The sequence below is a fragment of the Telopea speciosissima genome, chromosome 6 (genome assembly GCF_018873765.1).
Source record: "Telopea speciosissima isolate NSW1024214 ecotype Mountain lineage chromosome 6, Tspe_v1, whole genome shotgun sequence".
Lineage (NCBI taxonomy): Eukaryota > Viridiplantae > Streptophyta > Magnoliopsida > Proteales > Proteaceae > Telopea > Telopea speciosissima.
Window position 1 is genome coordinate 60,883,740 of NC_057921.1, and position 15,712 is coordinate 60,899,451.

General features: G+C 38.1%; 1 protein-coding gene across 2 annotated transcripts in view; it reads left to right on the forward strand.

The window, feature by feature from the left end:
• Positions 1-1,190: 1,190 nt before the first annotated feature.
• Positions 1,191-15,712, forward strand: part of LOC122665172 (MADS-box protein SOC1-like) — a 57,038-nt gene continuing 42,516 nt past the window's right edge. For both annotated transcript variants that reach the window (XM_043861246.1, XM_043861247.1), the window contains exons 1-2: positions 1,191-1,226; positions 1,431-1,628. In XM_043861246.1, the coding sequence (XP_043717181.1) occupies positions 1,447-1,628 (182 nt within the window). In that variant the 5' untranslated portion in view covers positions 1,191-1,226; positions 1,431-1,446. The remainder of the gene's footprint in view (positions 1,227-1,430; positions 1,629-15,712) is intronic.

Sequence of the window (15,712 nt, forward strand, 5' to 3'; positions counted from 1 at the left end):
TTTAGCAAAATAAGCTATTAATAATGATGTACCTTGTGTCATTGAACACAGTACAATTTTGCCATCCTATTAATATATGATTTTCTATTTTCATCAAAAAAAAGTTAAACCCTTGATTCTTCTATGTAACAATATCTAGAATTATAACCACATATAACGATATAACGGACATAAATACACATAGGACAAGAGATTGTTGCTTGATGACATGACTCCCGCACCAGCAGAAGGCACAAAGGGTATCAATATAAATTAGATTAAGATGTTTGATTTTAGGGGAGGTGGGACAAGAATACTATTACTCTCCTAATTTTTAAGTGCAGAGGCCACACGACCTGGCAATGAAACATATATTTAACGATGTTTAGGTGACCACTCGACCGGCTCCTTTTGGGTGCGGCGGAGTCCAAATCGAAAATCTCGTAATCCCGTACACGAGTCCCAATAAAAAAAAAAAAAAAAGAAGCTAAAACTCTAAAAGTGTTCTTAAATTGAATTTTTTAACCTTAAAAATTTACGGAAAAACAAAGCAAAAGCGACAACAAAACGGTGATACCACGTGATTGTTATCAAAAAAACAAGTGATACCACGTGACACGGTCATGGCTCAGCCCTGACCCTCCCCTGGGGTTCCCCAGGGCAGTCCAAGTCCTCAACGGTTGGAGCAACTTGGACAGGTTGGCGAGCGCTTATATCTAAAACGTGTCATTCCTGCATTGGATGGTTTCGAATACATTCGTACGAAACGATGTTGATGTGTTCCCAACCTTGTACGAAATCAATGATAATTTTTACTGCCATTAGTAGTCTAGACTATGACTTTTCCCCTCTCGCATCTTGTTTGCTTTATTTTAGAAAACATAGGAACAGCGAGTTTTGGGATCTCTTTCCTGTTTCTATCAAAATTCCCTCAACCCTGTCTTTCCTTTTCTGTTTTTAGAAAAAAAACTACCAAGAGCAAATAAAATACAGAAGTTAAAAACTAAAAAGGAAATTTAGAAAACAAACAAGTGTTTGTATGCGAGAGAGCGAGAGAGCGAGAGAGCGAGCGAGAGGGAGAGAGAGAGAGAGACAGAGAGAGTTCGCGCGTGTGAGTTGTCTCCATGTTATTTGATCCTCTAGCGGAAGCTTTTCCATTTTCTGGCTGAGCTTCGTGGAATCTCTTTCCTTCCGTTTAGGGATGCTGTGAAGAAGAAGCCGTTTTCGTCTGAGTTTTGGCTGATTTGGTGAAAATTTCGCTTCGTCGTCTCTTTTTCCTATTTGGGGAGAGATTTCTGACAATTTGAAAGATTTCGCCATTGTCGAGGTTTTTTTTTTTTTTTTGATCTGTTATGTGATTTCCTGCTGTACTTTTCAACAAAAAAGAAGATCGAAACTACTGTTATTGATTTGTTTTGCGATTCTACAGCTGTATCAGGGAGTGAAGAGAGAAAAAAGGTTGCAGAGATGGTGAGAGGGAAGACTCAAATGAAACGAATCGAGAACGCTACCAGCAGACAAGTTACTTTCTCCAAGCGTCGGAGCGGTCTACTCAAGAAGGCCTTCGAACTTTCCGTTCTCTGCGATGCCGAAGTGGCGCTCATCATCTTCTCTCCTAGGGGAAAACTCTATGAATTCTGCAACTCCGGGTACGCGCTTCTTAATCATTTCTCTCTAAATAGTCACATTCATATAATTTCCATCGCGCGTGCAAATCTCTTCCTAATTTTGATACGGTTCATATTTTCTTGATATTCGTTTCTGTTTTGTACGGTTTGAGTATTGATCTCGCTTTCTCTTCTGAATTGTCTTCCGCCTTTACCTTCGTTGATCCACTGGTGCAATCTCATTGGTTTCGTACATAAATTTTATACTTTTTTTTTTTTCAAATTCTCCCATACTGTCTTCTGTAGATCACCTTCGCTCGCATTAATTTCTTGATGTACGGATTTACGGATCAACGCAAAAGTGCAGTGTTTTTGTACCGAAATGATAAGACTTTTTGTTTCTCCCTTCGCTCGCATTAATTTTTTATGATCTCATGTCCTTTTTAAACCTCCATCAAATTCTTTCTTTCGTCTTCGTTGATCCACTGGTCATGCAATTCTAGTGATTTCGTACATTTAATAAATAATATAGCGCTAGGAAAGCTAAGCTCACTTAGCTAGTTAGCTGAGCAAAAGTAGAATTCTCTTTTTTTTTTTTTTTTTTTTTTTTTTTTTTTCTGATGGAAGAATTCTCTAGTTTATTAGTGACTCCCTATATCAAGCAACTAATATGTTCTAACTTAAAATGAAATGTTTATTTTTAGCTAAAATATACTACCATCAAGGTGTAAGATTTTTTTTTCCTCTGGAGATAGTTTGGTCTTTGGATTTAATTTTTGTGTACTCCTAAACCCTAAACTTCTATTACCAAAAAACCCTAAACTTCAAGATCTTATGCTGTCTAGTGTAGGGTTTCAACTTGGGCCTGAAAAACCCTAGTCTGCGTCACTTTCTTTTGGGGTCTTGGGTTGAATCCGAGGAGTTTTTTTTTTTTTTTGGATTCTTTTATGTGTGTGTGTGTTGGGGGGAGGGGGGTTTACCATGTAATAGGTGGTAAGTATTACTAGGGCCATAATTTACTTATCAATCAGGCAATTAAAGGGTACATTTAAGATTTGAAATATTCATATAAGAGCATTGGAAAGGGTAAGAAATATTTATGTAGGTCTTGCAGCTGTGAGAGCTAAAAGGTTTTAAGTCTCTTAACGTATCTATCGATACTAATCAATATATACTTTATTTTTAGGGTATCGATACAATACAGTACGATACATTATCTAAAAAAAGTATCAATTGTATAAGGTAAATACGTGACCGGATATAGTTGATACTGATCGGTGATCGATACACTTGATACATTTCTTATAAACTATATTTTACATATTACTTATTTATAATGTTTATATGCTTAAAAATTGTATTTCACATGTATCCTAAACATTTTCATGTGTATCTTGCGTCTCTCCGATACGATGCGTCTCTTAAAATCACCTATCCGATACGATACCCGATACCAATACTTTAAACCTTGGAGCTAACAGCCCCATTCCTAGGTTGGATGAGTCAAAGTTTGTCTTGGTTTTTTTTTCAATATATGCTTCTTGTTTCTTTGCTAATCTCTGCGGGTTACTTGTATTCCTTACTTTGTTTTCCTACGAGAAAAACTTTTTTCGACTATCAAAGCAGACCATTGGGATTCCTTTAAGCATCATAGAACCATTCTAAACAAACGGAATTTACCTTCTTCCTCTAAGTTACTATGAAGAAATGTAGGTTTAACATCAAACTGACACAAGGACTTGGTTAGCAACCGAATTGGAATGGTCTGTATTGGTTAAGCCAATCATGGGGAAAAGATTTGCCACCTGAACCATTACACTAGATAACTATACACCTTGAAGGTAATCACGCATAGACTTTAAATACCATCAAGATTTCTCGTGCATTGGACTCCTATATAAGTTCAGTTATATCCACATTAGAACATAAATTTTTGGTTAAATATAGTTTAAACTCATATTTGCAGCTGATGTAAGTGTAGGGATCAGAATCTACAAATTGTATTGATTGTGAAGTGAGAGTATTCTGAAACTTAATCCTTCCAATCATCAACCTTAAAAACAAATAGGAAAAAAAGAAAAAAAGCTGAAACAGGCAAATTGGCTCCATACACTCTATAATGGTATGGTTGGTGACTGTACTGAGTCTAAGAGCATAGTTGGAAAATTAGGTTTTTTGACTCGCTTTGTTCTCCTCAAAGACCTGGTGACTTGCGCAAGTCAAACTTGGTCAAGACGAGTCATTTTTTTTTAAATGTTAAATATGTCTTATTTTGCCTTTTGGTAAAGAACTTAGATTGCTATTCCCAACTGTATAGGGTATACAATAGAGATAGGATCCCCCTGCTCTTTGTCGTGGATCTTAATGGCAACATTCTCTCCAGTCTCTACATTCCTAGCTAACTTTACCTTTCGCAATCATGTCCTCCCTTAGTGTCCAACCGAGTTTCATACTTCTCAACATGCGTTCGGCTGCCACTGGTGGCGCCACTGCTTGCTTGAGAAGCCATCTTCAAGTCTAATATTTCACTTAATTAAAATCATCCTTTGGGGAAGGGAGGGTTTGGAAAATAAGTGAATCCATTACATTTGAACAAATTCTTTTTGGGATCATTCTAAACTCAAGGTGTACGTTATGACCCTCCTTAGATACCGTAGTGACGGGAGCCCCTGCACTGGATTCTACATTATCAGTCGAATATAGTCTTGCCATAAAATATAGTAAGATATATTCGGTTACCCTTTTCTCAACCTTGCATAAATCCTAGTTTTTTAGTCTCTATCTTCCATTACTGTTGGATATCCTTCAGATCTCATTTTTCCTTTTTGAGTATTATTTTATGTATGGTAAGAGTAGTTTATATCGTTACCACTTTTAATCTTCAGCAGTAGAATTCAATAAATTTCTGTAAAGAATTGACTCGGCTCAACATACATTACTTTCCACTGTCCCCTTTAAATATTCCTGAACATACACACACACTCTCTCTCTTTCTCTCCCCTTCTTTCCTTCCTCAAGATTCTCAGTTCCAGCCCCTTCCCCTCCCTGACAGACCTAACGATCTCTTCTTTTTATAGGGTTGCCACAAGTGACACTTCTCCATGCTCGTGTTGCCTGATCCTCTATGCACACAAACCAACATCTTCAATGCCATCCTCAAAGCAACCCTACCTTTGCGCTTGTCTCCCTCTCTCAGCTTGAAAAAGAGATATAATTCTAATGAGAAGCCGAAATCGAAATCTACATGTTCTTCTATTTGGAGATGGGTGTTGATGATCATATGCTGTGAGAGAGCATCCTCGTCAAGCTCACTGTGTTTGATATTATGGAAGGAGCAGAATTTTCACCATGAGTGTGTGTATATTTGAGAGAGAGAGAGAGAGAGAGATTATAGGACTTAAGTCCGGCAAGTCTGGTTTTTTTTTATCACTGGGCGAACTCTTTAACCAGGTCTTGCCATTTCTAACTCAACTTGGGCGACTTTCATGAGTCAAAACCTGATTTTCCAACTATGGTCTATATTTTCTCTTTACTTACTAAATAGGTTCATAACCATTGGAGATGTAAGAATATGAAAGACTATTTAAGTTTTCACTGCCTTAAGGTAAAGTATTTGGCATGGACACTAGAAAATTCCATTCCAATCCCTGAGGCACAGACTTATTTTCAATTTCAAGGTGAAAATTTCAAGCTAGTGTCAAACATACCAAGGCCTAACCTATTACTAGGAGTTACTATCAGCATTTACACATTGTCCCTTTTTTTTGTATGTATTTTAGATTTGATAAAAGAAAACATTCAGCTTTGAAATATTTCATTCTTTGCTAAGAAAAGGATTTGTTTTGTTTGAGAATCATCATATATTTATATTTTACAGTCGAAAAGGTTTTATAGACAGTCCTATCCATAGTTAGTAAGTTTGCATATTAATTGTTGTATTAATACGCGTACCCGAACTTATGAATCAATAAGCTGACTATTACCGTGTTTTATCAAGTAGTCTAATTTTCTACGCGACTTTGAGGAAACACCGTATTAATTGCGTATTAATACAGATTTATGTGTGTTAATTAAACAAAATAAAAAAACTAAAGCCTAAAAGCCCAAAAGCCAGTGAGAAAACCCCAAACCTGAAATCCGAAGACTGTAGTTCTAGCAAACCATCTACTCTCACAGTCAGGGAAAGCACTCTGGTTCTCTGATCAACCTTGAAAATCCCAGTTCTAGTCCATATCCATCAAATCCAGGTATCTTTCATCTGTGTGTGTGTTTGAGTTGATAAGATTTATATAGATTTGCAATTCTTTACGAACTAGGGTTTTTTTTATTTTATTATTTAGGTTAGTTGTTTTCGATTCATGGTTTTATCATTTCTTATTGGCAGGTTACGCACAAACATGAAATCCCAGCTTCCTAATTGAATCAAACTCCTTCATTTCCTTCTCGATTTGGTATTCCCTGAGAGTGTAGCATCCTAAGGAACTGTAAGAGCTTGTTCCAAATCTGTAATAGAGAATACCGAGAGTCCAACAAGGTTTGGACTTCCACCATCGCACATAACAAACAATCCGATCGTCTTGATCTCGGGTTCTACTGCATTTCGATTAGAATTTTGAAACCAAAAAGGGACTCACCGTGAGAGAGGGCATAGGTTGTTAGGTCGTTCAAGTGCTAGCTATAACTTTCTGGATTCTTTTACCTTAAAAAAAAAACAACCCTGGATTCTGACCCTAGTGCCTAATCCATGATAATGGTGGATATCAACTGGCTGGCACCAATACCCACCTTGGCTCTTCCAAGTTGCATTAGTTTGCAGTCAATTGTTTGGTTATGTAGTATAGTCAATAAGAAGTGAATTGGTTCTTGACTTGCAGAAATGAATGCAGCCTATTCAGCTCTAGGAGGGTTTTTGACTGATACATGCTATTATTTGCTATGATAGATTGTGGTTGATGGATTACCTATCAACATTTGTTTTGATAGACATTGTTAAACTTAATTATATTAGATGTAGAGATCCAAAAGAATGAGAAATGATTTCAAATTGAAAAACCATATTGGTTTTAAGTGCTCATAAAGGCATGAGAGATCAGAATTCAGTTGCAAAAAAAGAAAAAAGAAAAAAGAAAAGAAACAGTTTGCTCCTTGATTTTTACTAGGATAAACCCGTATTTTTGCTCTCAGACTTTTACGGAGAAAACGTATTAAACACATACTGTATCATTGTCGTACGCGTTTTATTAATCCAGATTTTTGAAAACTTATTATTACCATATGAGCCTATTAATTGCCGTACGTATTTGTTCCCATATTATTGCCATACCTGAACTTACTAACTATGGTCCTATCCATAGCGTATTTATGGTTGACCCACTTAGCTATGCCATGTGGATTGGTGATGTGGCCATTCTTGTCATTGGATATCTAAAGAATGATTAGAATTGACCACTTGCCAAATACATACTTAAATTCAATCATAACTCCTCCTATTTATTGTCATGTACCTCCTTGATTTTTTAAGCATTGTAATGCACACTCTTGGTAGTCCTAGATTTTTTGAAAGCTTTATTTTTCTACTTAGTCTAGTGGAGTTGCCTGCTCCCTAATTAATATATATGTTACAAGTAAGAAATTGGTTGACAAGTACCAAAGGTACAAATAGCTTATCTCCACCACTGACTATTCTATACATGTGGAAGGATGATTTGGCTATTCGATCCATTGGATAGGCTCCTCTAGTGGTTAACTATTTGAGCCACATAGATAGGTAGCTCATTGACCATGGTGGTCATACATTTGAGCCACATGGAAGGATAATGTGTCCATCTTAACCATTCGATAAATGACTCATTGCAGATTTGACCCTTGACAAGCTTCACCAATATTGTTAGATTCCAACCCAAAGCTTGAACTATTAGGTGGAGAGGCCAATTATATAGTATTATGGGTACAAAGACAGACCCTCGGTTCTCAACCTAGTGGGGTCCTAACCCTCTCTCTCCAAGGAGAAGGCAAAAGGTGTGAAAAGGATGTTTATCTTTCTTTTGGGTTTTGGAATCGCCACCTAGATAAGGGTCTAGAATCTGTAAATGTGTCCCCCCTAGGTGAGGAATGACTCAAATGGATAAGGCTTCTGGTCAACCTAGAGGCTGAAGTACATGTCAGGTTACAGACATAGGAAGATGTTAGGCACCCGACCAATTTGTCTGGCTAGAGGCCAGTCTTCCTAGACCATATGTGTTCCTATAAGATATGAGCATGTATTTACAAGGGTGTGTGCAACTTGTGAAATATTTGAACGGGTGCCGACTCCTCAATGCGTCGGATCGGATCGTTAGTTAAAAAATATATGTACATATATAACCCATTCAAACTAAGATCGAACAAGTGTTAGGGTCATGAAGGGAAAAACAAAGTGGGGGGGGGGGGAGGGAGGGGAGGGAGATGCAAACCGTATGTTAAATAGTCATCGACTTACTATCTCTGGTTTTAGCCAAGATTGCAATGAGATGCAAAACATGATGCAATGATGCTAAAAACAATAGTTATCAACTTATTACTTAGGTGTACCAAGATTGCGACGATACGTCATCTTACTATGCTTGGACAACACCCTTGTAGCGATGAGAAGAAATACATGTAGGATTAAGAGATTTACATACACATTTATATACAGTATGTGCAAATAAAAGAAAAGGAGAAGAAAACAAACAAAAGAGTACCTACCCTCTTGCTAGGCACTTGTCCAGGAAATGGTGACAACTCAAATGTTTGGGGGTCAATATAATATTTTTGGACTCCATTGGCACTTACCAACACTACTCTGAGGTCTTCGGGAATCTCAAATACTTGATGTCTTTGAGGGAAAGAAGAATTGAAAGGAGAATCTCACTAAGTTTCTCTCCAGTCCTTTAGGGCTCTTAGCTTTCACTCTTTTTTACTGTGGGGGATAATTTGAAGAAATTCTAGCAGAGCTCTGGATGCCATGGGATAACTTTAGGAGAGAGGAAAACCTCTTTCATTGATTGAATGAGGGTTTCAACCTCTTCTCTTCTTCCCTTTTTCTTTCTCTCTCTTCCTACTTCTTCTCTGCAAGAAATTCTTCAGCATGGGCCCCCTCTCCCCAAGCTTGTAAAATGAAGGGAGGGGCCTCCTATTTATAGGCAAGGCACCTGTGCCTCTACGGGATCGTAGGGTCCCCCTCCTTGTGATACCACAATGACACATCCATGCAACACTCTAGGATGGTGCCACATGGCAGTCTGGGGCTGGTCCAATTGTGATTTTTACGCGCGAATATTTTGGAAGGTGTAACTTTTGATACATAAGTTTAATTTTTGTGATTTAGGTGTCGTTGGAAAGGTATCGAGATGAGTATAGATTTGGCTGATAGAATATTCAAAAGTAGGCTTGAAGTCTGAGGTTTAGTATAGGGCATAATAATGACTAAATCAGGCTGTCTTTGCACCAAAGTTTAGGATAGATTTATAATAATAAAACACACTGGTATGCAAAGTTTGAGATCATTCTAAAGTAGGGATGTAAACGGATAGTCGAAAATTCATATTCGATTCGTGTTCGTATCCATATTAAAAAAATTGATATTCGGAAACTATTTGAATCCGTCCGAAACTTAAATGGATGCAGATACAAACATCTCATTTTAGAACCCAATATTAACCAATCATTTAAATATCCAATTATAAAATATAATTTAATATTATTTTTATAAAATCATGCAAGGGTTTCTACAATTGAGCATTAATGACGAATCCTTTTCCCAAATGATATTTTATAATATTATTAGGGAAAAAGGTCTCTACTCGGTGGTGTTTCCTACGCCCTCTCACAGGGCACCGTGAGATGGCGCTTCTACCCCCTGGGTAGATACCCAAGCGTGCTCACTCATTGGCCCAGACGCTTGTGTAGAGACCACACGACCAAGTACGTAGAGATCTCTTGCCCATATTATTAGAATAGCATAATTCCCTAGTAGAAATTTATATATAATACCAAATATCACACGTCATCATCTTATTATTATTTTTTTTCATATTCCGAATATTATCTGGGACCCGGGCTGGCCCCTAAAGCTTTATTAAGAAAATGGGACAAAAAAAAAACATACACAGGGGGACGTAACTCGCCCTACCCCAACCCAAAGAGCCTCACTCTCTCACTCTCCAAAGGAAAAAAGAAAAACAACCCGCCCGCTAAAAAATTACATTATGAAAACTGGTAAACGAACTTTGTCTTCCCTAACCATCTGGCTTGAGCCCTGTGCGATGTTAAGGGCATCGTGGAAAGAAGTATCACACAAAGAATCACAAGCAAGGTTAGCCAAAAAATCCGCAGTACGACTACTTTCCCGAAAGGTGAAATGAATGCAAACACCTAGAGTGACAAATCGCACAATCGAAGCCGAATATGAATTGACAAAATACTGTAGAATCCTAAGTTGGTACAAAGCCGCAACCCATCCAAAAGGGCTCTCATTTCAGCCACTGAATTAGAACAGATACCATAAAAACTTGAGAAAGCAGCGATCACAGACCCTTCACAGTCCCGAATAATACCCCCACCACCACTTACTCCAGGGTTGCCCCTATTGGCTCCATCAACATTCTGCTGGAGCATATTAAAAGGGGGCTACCAATATATTGGAACAAGACGTCATCATCTTAATCTTGATTTCATGGTTTTAGGTTTTTATCTTTTCATCTTCTGGAGTGTTCCACTTTCCATCTTCATCTCTTCCACAATCCAAATATTTTCGCTGCTCAAGCTCGCCCGTTCAAACTCAACAAAGACATGCCTTGAGGATTTTCATATTCAAGACAGAGGCTAAGAGTTTTCTCATCTGCTGAAACAAAGGAAAGGACAAAGGAGCTCTCTCACTGCTTTTCTTACTTTTGGTTTCCCTTTTGTGTTCCATGCATCAAAGGCTATGTATGGTTTGTTCTATGCAGCAGAATAATAAAATGGTGTATGCAAATCTCATTCCCAAGCTATGATTTCAGAAAAAAATCTCCCCAAACTCCATTGAATGTTCCATAGAGAGGAGCACCAGAGACATTTTTCTCTGCAAATGTAATTTATTTTGGGTTCGTCACCACTGCGATTCTCATTCCCATGTTTCTCGTTATGGCCATTTCGAAAGGTTTCTCATGTTGGTCATTTCGTGGGATTTCTTTAATGGGAAGCTTGATCAGGTATGACCGAAAACTCTCTCTCTCTCAGAGATAGCCAGCAGCGGCTACATCCTCTCTCTGCAACAATTCAAGTTACGAATCGAAGATCCACAAATTTCAAATATTAGTTAAATAATCGGATTCGAATTCGAACAAAGGTTTTGCTTATCCGCCGTATATGGAGCCGAATTCGGATATTGGTTTGGTGAAATGAATTCAAATGCAAATTTATATTGTGATATTCGATTAATTCGATCCACTTACATCTCAATTCGGAAGGGATTTAGGATAAAAGGGCACTTATGTAGTCCTAGATAGGTAGGAGACCTGCTAGGAGCCAAACAACAGGATCAAATAACAAAAGGGGTTCCTGGTTCAAATGGACAACACTAGGATTTAGGTCAATTCCTAGAGTTTGGGTTGGATATTGGGAAAGGGGTTTATAGGGTATTAATGGGAAGGTCTAGGGGGTCAATATGGTATAAAAAGGTTAGGGTTTGGATGAGTTTTGAAATTCTATAATTTTGGATAGAATTGAATTTTAGGGTTTTGGGTTTGGGTTTTAATGGAGCAAGGAGATGAAGGGGTTAGAGTGGGAGTTTGGGGCTGAAACTTGGATCGAGTGTCAACAATGATGTAAGGGATGTATGCTGAAAGTTTGGTTTGAAACTGATGGACAGATTCGAAGTTATGGAGGTTTCCTAGTAGAAGTAGGAGAGAGGGGTAAAACTATAATTTCAGACCATCGGCTGGGTGGATGGTGCTGAAATTTGAATCGAGTCTCTCTTAGGGTTTGAGGAAGACTCGATCAAATTTTTAACAGGTTCTAATGATTAGATTTGGCTGGGCAGAATTCTCACGAAAATCACCTTGTATGTGACCTTCTAGAAGGAAGAAGAACAGTTGCAGAATTTCTTACTTGTTGTAGGTCTTCAATGGCAGCAACTTTGAAGATGAACAATGGGGTCTCCTGATCTTCACGATGCAAGGAGAGAAGTAGCAGCCCTCCCGATCTTCACAATGCAAGGAGTCGATTGGAGATCCACCAATCCCTTCCACCTTGAGATCCACAAGGATATACACTCACAAAGAGTAACAGTAATGGCAGCAAGCATAAAGCTAATTTTTATTAATAAAATTCGTGTGTAATGCTGGCCTCCCTTACAAACTTATATAGAAGACTAAAAAATAGACTTAGACACTAAAAAGGAATGGCCTAACCCTATCTCTAACCTATTAGGTAACTTAAACTGACTAGGAAACTAGAATACTAAAGGAAATAGACTCAAAACATGGCTGGACCTATAGAGTCCTAATCCAGCCCAATTTACATCACATGACCACTTAACCAAGTCACATGATCACTTAAATTGAACCAATTGGATGCAACCAATTTGAACCGGTTCAATTAAAAAACATAAAAATAAATTAAGTATTGGGCTAATCCTGTATGCAACCTATATACCCATATTTTAGGCCCATAAAAATGGCTTATTATATTAGAAACCCATGGGATCAAAGGCTCAACATGTATGTAACCCAACCCTAGACTTATTCCCAATGAAACAAGCCCTATTTGGTGATGAATCTGCATCAGGCACTTATGGGACTCTGATAATTTTGTGGTTGCATAATAGTAATTTACAAGAAAAAGTGGTCAAACTATGTTGCCTTTGCGCCAAATTTTATATTCAAGGTAAATAGGAGGAAATAAGTCTACCTTAGGAGTTTTGATCCATTCTGAAGAGATTTGGGGGGTTATACCCTCCCCAGGGGTATTTTGCTCTTTTTTTAACAAGAGCCCTAATTTTTTGATAGCAAGATATCCGATGAGAATTGCTGAGATCTATTCTATCGTTGTTGCAACTTTTTGGTGGTGACAAAATCTAGCGTCTATAAGTATATAAAGACATCGGAGGTCCCAAATTAGTTGATGTGAGATTATTCCCAACACCCCCTCACGTATAGGAGAAATGAGCGTACATATGGAAAGACACATGAGCCTCTGATACCACATTAGATTTTAACCCAAAAGCTTAAACTATTTGGTGGAGGAAAAAAGCGGCTCTTACCCTATCGTCGTTGGAAACTCTCTCTGGTTAATAAAGTCCGCTTCTAAGTCAGCAGCTGGTCACAAAGCAACAACATACATAATGTTATGCTTATAATGGGAAGTCTAGGATTCAAAGGATAGGAAGGTGGTCTACGGTCAGCTGGAATGAGGCAAGCAAATGAAGGGAGGCATTACGGGCTGACTACAAGAAGCAAAGCCCCAACTAGCTTGAATGGGACTCGACAAGTCGCTTATAGAAGGCCGATGACTACTTTAGTTCAGTAAGGGGGGAGGGAAGCGAAGCAACGCGAGCTTTAGTTGGCCGACCACTACATAAGCCGCCGCGGTATAAAGACACCCAAGGTCCTAGACTAACTGATGTAGAATTATTGCCAACACCCCTTAGATCATACACATGGAAAGACGTGTAGATGGAATGATTGTCCACATGGAAAGACATGTACACGGAATGATCGTATACGTGAAAAGACACATGGGGCTCTAATACCATGTAAAATTTTAACTCAAATGTTAACTATTAAATGGATGGACTAATTGGTGTATAAAGACACAAAAAAGTCCCAAATTTAACTGATGTGGAATTATTCCCAACACCCCTCACATGTAGGTGGAATGAGAAGATATTGTACATGTGAAAAGATGGACAGGGGACGTATAAGCCCAATGACTGTACAAGTGGAAAAACATATGAGGCTTTAATAATATGTTAGATTCCAACCCAAAAAGCTCGAATTGATATGTGGATGGCCCCACTAGTATTTGAATACACATTCCAGGTCCCAAACAATTGGTGTTGGACTATTCCCAATAAATATTGAATGGAGGGAAATGACAATATGTTAACAAAGTTTTGGCCCCAGGAAGCCTTGTGACAAATATAGTTATTAATAAAGAGGCTACCTCCATGAATAGTAGAGAGAAATATCTCCCACCAAGTGCAAAGACATGCATCGGATGTGTAGGTGAAACGACCGTATACATGGAAAGACATGTAGATGGAGTGACTGTACACGTAAAAAAACACATGCAGTTTTGATACCATGTTAGATTATAACCCAAGCAATGAAACTCTTAGGTGGAGGACCAACTGGCATGTGAAGATACTCAAGGTCCCAATTTAATCTATATGGGAAAACCCCAGCATTAGAAAGTTGAAAATTGCACCCACCGCCAAAAATCCAGTTTTTGTTCTTGAACTAGGGGGTTGATTTTTTTTCCTTTTGGAATTTTATTTTTTAACTATTTTTATTGGATTCAAATAGGGGGTATTTGCTTATTTATGAATAATATCTTAAGTAAATGAAATACAAATACAAAAGCATTTACTTAAATGATATTAGGCATAAATAAGTGTCTGTCTTGTTTATCTTGGTTCCTGGCATAGATAGGTGTTTGTATACCAAGAATTTCCAGCAAGATCTTGAGATCTGGCACTCATATAAAGGACCTAGATGGGCATTTTCCTATGTCAAACAGAGAGCTCTTCGAGATAGACACTTATTTATGCGAGATCTCACTGAGATCTCAGAGAGATATTGACATTTTGAGACTCGTAGGCAGTTTCGTCTCGGGATTTTGAAAAACTGAGAAACTTGACGAGATCTCGCGAGTTCTCGAATTATGAGTCCACCCACCTTATCCACCTTGAAATCCACAAGGATACACTCACAAAGGGGCAGGAACAGTAGCAGCAGCAGCAACAATCGGCCAGCAGCAAAACAGTCTTTTTTTTATTCAAATCCAATGTGGGGGAGCCCTCCATGATTTACTTTATTTATAACATGGCTTTATGCCAAATCCTAATACAACTTAATGACTTCTCCTTCACAAATCGTGGAAGGGAAGGAATTTAAACTAAAACTAATAACTTAAAATAGTAAAAGACCTATTTAACCCTACTAACTTAAGTTAAAAGACATCTAACTTAAAACAACTAATTTAAAAGAAGATTCCATACTAGCCAATAGGATTTAAGGACCTATTAAACAATAGGAACACTTTACTTAAATTAGACCAATTGAACCAATTGGGTGCAACCAATTCTAAACCGGTTCAATCTAAAAACTGGAAAATAATAATCCCAATCTATGGCTCCCTAATAAAGCCCTAAGTTCAGGGCTTCTTCTTCTTCCTACTTGGTGTTGCATCACACCTGTTGCACAAATACACTGCCCAATGCTGTAAAACAGTAAGATTTACTATTCCACAAGTTTCAGAGTTTCACCACAATGGCCTGACTTGGAAAAATGACCAAAATGCCCCTATCTATGCTTGGATGTCCTAATTGAGTGTGTGTCTTCCCAAACACCTCCAGAGGATATGTAAGGATAGATATACACTGTAATGGGATGTTTTGAACTGTCACCTACTGCCGGATTGCTCACAAGCCTCTAAAATACTACCCAACTGCTATGTGTCCATATTGCACTGCCAAGTCATATACTTGCCATTATAGCTCTGCCAACTGACTAATACCCACTGCACATCTACACTGTCCAGCTCAGTTATGAACACTACCATGTCATATAGCACAATGTGCATGCTATGTCATGTTTATAAATGACAGAATTGCCACTGGATGACTCCCAATCACTATGGGACCTCTATTTATGCTATAAGAAATAGTTGGGGATGTTGGAAACTCTGTCCAATCTCTACTCGCAATGCTAGATGTTTTCCAACTCAGCCAAAAGGTTATCTGTGCTGTACTAACCACTGTAACTGCCGTGGACTACCACTGTACATTGTATCTAACGTTGTGATTCACCAATATGCATTGTGTTGACAACAACACACATGCACTATGTTGATAACAATAACAACTAGCATACATACACTGCCATTTGCATTGTGTGTTTAAC